Source organism: Vigna angularis, chromosome 8, assembly GCF_016808095.1.
Source record: "Vigna angularis cultivar LongXiaoDou No.4 chromosome 8, ASM1680809v1, whole genome shotgun sequence".
NCBI lineage: Eukaryota > Viridiplantae > Streptophyta > Magnoliopsida > Fabales > Fabaceae > Vigna > Vigna angularis.
The window spans coordinates 2,776,553-2,785,346 of NC_068977.1; the positions used below are offsets into that span (position 1 = coordinate 2,776,553).

At 40.9% G+C, this 8,794-nt stretch overlaps 1 protein-coding gene across 1 annotated transcript; it reads left to right on the forward strand.

Moving 5' to 3' along the window:
- Window positions 1–287: 287 nt before the first annotated feature.
- Window positions 288–857, forward strand: LOC108319490 (uncharacterized). Its single transcript, XM_017550653.1, has one exon. It carries the CDS (start codon window positions 288–290, stop codon window positions 855–857), a length of 570 nt encoding a protein of 189 aa, XP_017406142.1.
- The last annotated feature ends 7,937 nt before the right edge of the window (window positions 858–8,794 follow it).

An 8,794-nucleotide genomic window follows, 5' to 3' on the forward strand; every position in this document is an offset into this window, starting at 1 on the left:
TACATAAATGGGGAAGTCGTGGGGGGCCCAAACGACTTCAAATGAAGAAGTCGTGCACCCCAAAAACGACTTCAAGACTTTGTAATCGATTACAATGTAATGGTAATCGATTACAGAGTGTGAAGTCGTGCAGGGGGGCACGACTTCTTCTTTTGAAGTCGTTATTACCCCCCACGACTTCACTTTTGGTCAATTTTTGCCTAGATCCGTAATAAATTCCTCATTTTTGCCTAGTTTGGTGCAAAAGCCAAAGGAGTTGATTTTGCTATTAAAATGATGCTTAAAATATGGTAAAATTTAGCATTATCACCCCGCCTACTGCTGAATGGAGCTTGGAGAGTTTCCTCCAACACCATCCGGCTAAGTTCAGTGGGAAAGGTCTCCCAGACGAAGCGGACCAGTGGTTAAGGGACATGGAGAAGATCTTCAATGCTAAACGATGCCCTGATGAAAATAGATTGGCGTACGTTGAATATTTATTGACTGGAGAAGCGAGCCATTGGTGGTCGAGCGCGAGAGCTATTCTCACAGACGCGCAACAACCGATCACCTGGGAAGTGTTTAGAAACAAGTTTTATGAAGAATACTTCCCTGACAGCGTGCGGTTTGCAAAGGAGGTGGAATTTCTACAACCGGTTCAGGGGAGTATGTCCGTCTCAGAGTACACCAATAAGTTCAAACACCTCGTCAGATTCAATACTATGGCCACAAGTGAAGTGTGGCAGTGTAGAAAGTTTGAGAACGGATTGAGGAGCGATCTCAAAGTATTAATATCCAGCCTGTGTATCCGGACGTTCCCAGCCATGGTTGAGAGGGCTAAAGTATTAGAGAAAAATATGGCTGAGGCGGAACAGTAGAAGAAACAACAGGCGTCAAGAGGACCAATTCTGTCGAGACCTAATGTGAATCGGAACAGGACCCCATACGCTCGTCCAGCTCAGTCGAGTGGTTCACAAACTATGGTAGTTGCTGGACAAGCAAATCAACCGGGGCCGGTCAGATGTTTTCAGTGCGGAGGACCCCACTTTAGATCATCATTCCCTCAGTTGGTTGGAGGGAAATATTGCACTCGATGTAGAAGAAACGGTCATCTGGTGAACGAGTGTAATATGGGCGGACGTGCAGTGATGAGACCGCCGAACGCTGGAAGGACTCAGCAAGGAAGAGGTGGTCGAGCCCAAGCTGTTGGGCGTGTATATGCAATCACGGGTGCGGAAGCAGCGAGTTCAGGTACACTTATTACCAGCACGTGCTTGCTATATGGAATGGATTGTTGTGTATTGTTTGACTCGGGGGCGATACACTCCTTCATCTCGAAGGCGTGCGTTGATAAGCTGGGATTAGCTGAGAGTGAGATACAGTTCGACTTGGTGGTGTCAACCCCAGCGGCTGGAGAGGTTAGGACATCTACCGTGTGCGTTAGATGTCCTATTGAGGTAGAAGGGCGTAGATACAAGGTGAATTTGATATGTTTGCCTCTCAAAGACTTAGAAGTAATTTTGGGAATGAATTGGCTGAATACCAATCGCATTCTCATAGATTGTGGGGCTAAGGAATTAATTTTTCCTGAGGAAGATGAAGAAGAGTTGGGTGTGACGCTCAGTCAACTTAAGGAAGATATTATGGAGGGCGCGAGTTGCTTCTTGATTATGACGCATGAAGACAGAGAGGTTGCGGATAAGAGCTTTGAACGTTCGTCCAATAAGTACACTGACGGACGAACGGTTGTGGACGAATTCCCGGACGTCTTCCCGAATGAGGTGCCTGGATTGCCTCCCGTTCGTGAAGTGGAGTTTACCATTGATCTGGTAACGACCACGGCTCCCATATCCGTTCAACCATATAGAATGGCACCCGCTGAATTGGTTGAGCTTAAAAAGCAGATTGAAGAACTGATGGACAAGAGGTTCATCCGTCCAAGCGTGTCACCTTGGGGAGCGCCTGTATTATTGGTGAAGAAGAAGGATGGCAGCTCTCGGCTATGCATTGACTATCGTCAATTGAATAAGCTGACCATCAAGAACAAATACCCACTGCCTCGCATTGACGATCTGCTGGATCAATTGCATGGAGCGAACGTCTTCTCCAAGATAGATTTGAGATCGGGCTACCACCAAATTCGGGTTAAAGAAGGAGATATTCAGAAGACGGCCTTTAGATCTCGGTATGGACATTATGAGTACGTAGTCATGCCGTTCGGTGTGACGAACGCTCCAGCAGTCTTCATGGAATACATGAATAGGATCTTCAGGCCGTACTTGGACAGATTTGTGGTGGTGTTCATTGACGATATTCTCATCTACTCCAAGAGTTGTGAAGAGCATGAAGAGCACTTGAGATTAGTACTTGGAGTGTTGAGGGAAAAGGAGTTGTACGCTAAGTTTACCAAGTGCGAATTCTGGATGAAGGAAGTGCAATTCTTGGGTCACGTCGTATCTACTGGTGGAATTTCAGTCGACCCAGCCAAAGTACGAGCGATCTTGGAATGGGAGAGTCCACGCTCGGTCACTGAAGTTAGAAGCTTTGTGGGACTCGCGGGCTACTATAGGCGTTTCATAGAAGGATTCTCTAAGATAGTAGCACCATTAACACAACTGACCAGGAAGGATCACCCGTTCGCCTGGACCGATCGGTGTGAATCTAGTTTTCAAGAGCTGAAGCGGAAGTTGACGAGCGCTCCAGTTTTGGTAATTCCGGACACTGCCAAACCTTTCGAAGTTTACTGTGACGCATCTCACCAAGGTTTGGGGTGCGTTCTTATGCAAGAGAAACGAGCAGTGGCGTACGCCTCTCGACAATTGAAGATACATGAGAAGAATTATCCAACGCACGACCTAGAGCTGGCAGCAGTCGTCTTTGCTCTGAAAATTTGGAGGCACTACTTGTATGGATCCGTTTTCCAAGTCTTTAGTGATCATAAGAGTCTCAAGTACCTCTTTGATCAAAAGGAGTTGAATATGAGGCAGCGGAGGTGGCTTGAATTTCTAAAGGATTATGATTTCGAGTTGCTTTATCACCCTGGTAAAGCGAACGTTGTGGCGGACGCTCTGAGCAGAAAAGTGGTGCATGTGTCGTCCATGATGGTGCGCGAGATGAGCTTAGTGGAGAGTTTCAGAGATCTAAGGTTACAGTATGAGTTAGAACCGAACAGCATCAGGTGCTGTAACCTTAGAATATCTAGCGACGTATTTGATCGGATTAGAACGAAGCAACGTGAGGATGAAGAACTGGCGAAAATCTTAAGCGCGCTCGGTACGGATCAAGCTAAAGGGTTCAATACGGGAATGATAATGCTAAATTTTACCATATTTTAAGCATCATTTTAGTAGCAAAATCAACCCCTTTCTAACTTATAGCTTCCTCTGCTGGACCATGGACGTGAGTTTCTCTCTAGCCGTGCCAACACCTCAAGCTTTCTCCTTCTCATTTTAATGTTTCTTCCTCTGGATGCCAAACTTCTGTGCCTTCCTCCCTCTTGGTGTCTGTTCCAAGCTAGATGCTCTTCATTTTGCTACTGGAACGCAACTCTCTGCTGCTGGAATCAATCGTGATAACGTGCACCAGTCTAGCTTTTGTTGTTGGAATAAAAATCCGAGAGAGAGAGACCCTCAACGTGGATGGGTGCTCCTCCTTCTTTCTTCCAATGGCTGGACACTGCTGCACATCTTCATTCAAGCTGGACCGTGATGCTTGCTATCTCAACCAAGAGCAACTCCTTGCTGCTGTAATTCTTCTTCAACTCATGGTGGGCGTGAGCAGCTCCAAGCTGGACTCCTTCCTCCATTCCAAGTAATCATCTCACGGAACACTTCCCTTCACATGTTCAGCCAGCAGCTATGCTTTCTTCCGTGTACATATGGTGCCTCTCTTCTTCCTTCCAAATTAAATCAACACAGCCGTGACCTCCTCTTCTTTGGTGGACCAGCTGATGCACTCCTTCTTACTTCCAGCAGGTTGTGATCTCCACATCTTCTCCCAGCTGGACGTTCAACCCTTCTTCACGCTGCTGCATTCTTCTCAACCGTGCATCATTCTCTAAAACAAATGGCAAGTGAGTGCTGCTGCTCAAGACCGAGACACCTCCTCCTTCAGCTCTTCGTGCACACCAAACTATTCCAGAATTATTTCTCCATGGGCCGTGTCATTTCTCCTCTCTATTTCCACATTCCAGCTCACCCTTCTCCATCAAATTGAATCAAGACTAACGTGTATTCTCTCTTCTAAAATAAAGATCACCGTGAACACCTCCTGGAAGTGGCAGCAACAGCTCCCTCTTTTCTGGATCGTGAAGGTGCTGGATTAGCTGGACTCTCACGGCCTCCCCCTCAAACTCACGGCCTCTCCCTCTTTGAAACCGCATTCTCATATCTCCAAAACAATGAAAAACAAAAGTGACAAGGTGGCCACTCTCTTCTGACAATTCAGCGCCCCTTTCTTTCCAATTGTTGAGTTTTGCGTTTCCATAAATTCATTCTTTAATCTTCACCCATGCCAAGTCAAAAACGCATATGCTTTACTTTAAAAGAGATTCTCTCTTTTTTTCCTCCAAGAATCGTAAACTTCTTTCCTTGTGGTCCCCTCCATCTTTCTTTATTTGTTAAATAGAATGTGAATTCTCTTTCACGTGATCATTGTCTCCCAAGGTTATGAATTTTGGCACATTATCAAGTGAAAACCGTGAATGAGTGGTGGCCCTTTTCCAAACATATATGCCAAATTAAATTGTTGATATGGGGCCGTGCAACCTGCATGTTAAACCATTTAAAAGAAATAACAAAACCAATCCACGTACTAGTTCAATTCATTTTCAAAAGTGTATAAACATTCTCTTAAAATAGCACCCTTTTCTTAAATAAAGAAAACCGTGAGCTTTACTTCATTCAACATTGCACTTTCATTGTTGTCCTATATTTGTTAAAAGAGAAAGAAGATTTTCCTGCTGGCTGCTAGGCCGTGTGGTGTGTAATGCTTCTAAGCCAATTTTGTTCAATTTTCCATTGCTCAACACACAAATTAAATTAATACAGTACAACTTTTTCTAAATAAATAATATTGTGTGAATGTTTTTCCAATTGTCCCAATTTTTATTTCCAAAATTTTCCCTACACTCAATAATGTAAGTAATTAGTCTCTGACAATTCAAATTAATTAAAATAAGAATTTCTGATTGAATTAAGCACAATTAAGAAAAATAGGAAAATACTGTACAATTAAGCACAATTTCCTAATTAAATATAGCACAATAAACTAAGTGAAGTGAAGAAAATAATGATTCATCAAAATAGACCACACTTAGTCTTTTGCACTCTTGGACAAAATTAAGACACAAATCAGGGAATGGTTCAAAGGACTTCAAAGGACTGACACAGACACAGCAGACAGAAAATAAAGACTCACAAGAAAAACAAACAAAATATACACAGTTCTCAAGAATTCTAGACAGATAAAAGAAGTAGAAAATGTCCAACACGTAATCAAGAAAAGCAGATACTTACAGAAATCTTCCAAGCAATTCAATACACGGAAAAATAATCAATCAGCTTAAGAGGTGATTTAAAAATAACATAACCTCACAGATGCACTAACAGTGTTTCTCTCAAGTGTTTAAGGTAAATCAATATCACTCAATGCACTCAAGAAATCAAACACAAGCAGACTTGGCAAGTCTCTAATTATCAATACTTAAAACATATGCATGTTCAGATCAAAAGGTCTTTACTGGGTTGTAATGGGGCCAAGGACAGGGGAGGATAAAATATGGGTAAGTAGCTATAGCTCAGAAGAAATAGACGAGTACTGGGGGACAAGTGTAGATACAGTGAAATCTCACCCAAACCTCTAATTCAATCCTCTTCTCGACTCCATTATTCATAGAATTATTTTTTTTTCTCTCTTTCTCATCATCTTTTCCTATCCTGTCTCTTTTCTTCTTTTTTTTCTTTATCACACAACAGAATATAATTTATATTTTCAAAACATGATGAGGAATCAACTAGCCAATTCATCAGAATTCCCAAGGAGACCACACTTATTCACAAAACACTTCTATAGCTCTAGACTTTCCTAAGGTTAAGGTAATCATGGTTTTTTTTTTTTTCACTTAGGGTCAGTGTATGAGCTTTAAAACAAAGAAACGAATACAGTATAGGCTCAAAGGGGTTATCAAAGGATAATAGCATGGTAGGCTTATTTGGCTAACAAGGCTCAAGAAATAAAATGCCTTTATTATTTCTAATCATGCATATCAATCAAGTATTATCAAAAAGAATCTAGCCAATGCATATGTGCAAGCAATCAAGAGACATAACATACACAAGAAAGAAAATAAAGTGGCTCAAATCTCACACAGGATATTTGTGTTATAATCAATTCACCCTCTCAAACATTATAATTATCTTCCAAGCAGAGAAAAACAAGGATGTCAAACTATAAGTATTAATCAAGTGAAGGAAAAATCTACAACTTAGACAGACTCCAGAAATCAAGAGAAAAATGTAAAATTTATTGCACACAAAACACGATAAAAATAACTTAAAACAGAAAAAATTTAACACTCAAAACAGAGAAAAATTTCACCTCAAAAACGAAAAATTTCACACAAAACAAAATAACTAACAGAAAATTCAGAATCTCTCCCAATAGACCACACTTAAACTACACATTGTCCTCAATGTGTTCAAAGCATACATCAGCAATCAAAACAGGAAACATATTATGGACAAGTATAATAAAAGTGGAGAAATGGGAAGAATGAAAAAGAGAGGAAAACGATTATTTAACATTACTATTTTGACACCATCCGCATCATCATAGCATCCATAAGTAAATGCTAATATTTCTTCATTGATATCCCTTAGTAGACACCAATCTTTCTCATCTTCATCGACATCCATCAGTAGATGCCTAATCACCTAACATCCATCAGTAGATGTCAAGCAGCTTCCATTAGTAGATGATGTCTTTACTGCCATCAGAAGCAGCATTTAACCTAAAAATAAAAAAAACTTAAACACACAAAGAAATAAAATCAAGTCAAAATCAAGCAATTAAATAAATTAAAAAAAATTCAGAAAATTGGGCCATCATTCATCGTAGCAGCATCCCTCAGTAGATGTTGTTATCTAAATCCTTTTAGCATCCCTCAGTAGATGTTATCCAGGATTCATCAGCAGATGTTGTTATTACTGCAAAACAAAAATCAAATCCATACACACAACTAGGTCCAGAATTTCCCCTAGTCATCAGTAACAACACTCTATAACAATGAAATGATAGCACAAAATTTCAAAACAGACAAAATATCAAAGCAAATAAAACACTCATACATTAAAAATAAAAGACAAAACATATTTTTACAAAACAAATATTAACAAAACAACAAACCTAAAACTGAACCAACCATTGATTGATCCCCGGCAACGGGGCCATTTTTGTTGATAAGAGATGGGGAATTTAGGTTTTTAAGAATGACTAAGTGTACGAATTTATATCTTCAAGTTTCTCAATTTCTCACATAACACTCAGGTATCTACGTTTGGCCGAACGCTCAGACGTAGCACTTAATACAAGAGGGCGTTCGTCCTCAACTAGAAATCTTTCCGAATGAAAGAATTCAATTCAAAGAAGTTTACTAACAGCACCGAACGGTCAAGGACCGTTCAATGACGAACGTTCATTATCATAGGAAATTCATATTCAAAGTTTCATTTACATTAAACTCATTTTTCAACATAAACTTTCAGACTTTCAAATACTCATATCGTAGTACAATTCATACTTCTCATACATCAACTCATAATCATAATCATATACCAAAAATCAAATAATACAGATCATACTTCAGGCAACACATAGAACATTCATACAGTACAATACGAACATACGAATTAAATTGAATAAGCTTCCCTTACCTGGATCTGGGAACGAACGTACTAAAACACTTTTCGTCAAACCGAGTTCCCTTCTACCCTTACGTTCCACTCTTCTTTAAACTAATTTCAAACATTTAATAAACCAACAGAGACTCAGACAAGATAACAGTATGCAACCGAAGCTGGGTTTGCATGTATCAGAAAAACGGACGGATAGGCCTAAGGAAACTTACCAGTTTCAGAACTCATATTTGTTCGGTTCAAAGTGAAGCTTGAGACGCCATGAGTGCTCCTACGGTCTCTGAATGAGGATCGGATAAGAGAAAGGGTGAGTTTCTTTAGAGAGAAGACAAAACTCTTAGAGAGAAGAAGGAGAATTCGAAAGATCAGGATTTTGGAGAAGATGAGTGCATGCAGAGAGTGTGAGAAGAAGGTTTCAGATAATCATTTTTCTTCCCATGTAAAGCGAGCGTCCGCTCTCCTGCTGACACCTGCATTCCACTATCTGATTTCAGATTCTCGTTTCTTGACACTTGGCGTCAGCGCAGAGGGGTTTTGAGTGCATTTTAATGAGATTAGACAGGTGGGTTCTGGGTGCATATTTACGAGGTCTGACAGGGTTCTTCAGAAACGAGAAAGGAAGGTGTGTGCAGAGAGTGGAGCGTTTTCTGAAACTTCAGTTTTGCTTCCCCCACCGAACGCACGTCCACTCTGCAGTCGACACCTGCTTCTCACTACCGATTCCCAACTCTCCTCGGCATGACACCTGGCGTCCGTTAATGAAGTGTCTCGACCTACGGTCGCCACGTGCGTTGCTGAGGTGTCTCGCTCTCCGACTGCCACGCGGACTCCAGCAAATGTACGTCATTTTCCATGTCTTACACCTACCAATCATTTTAATCAGAAAATATATTTAGGAGTCT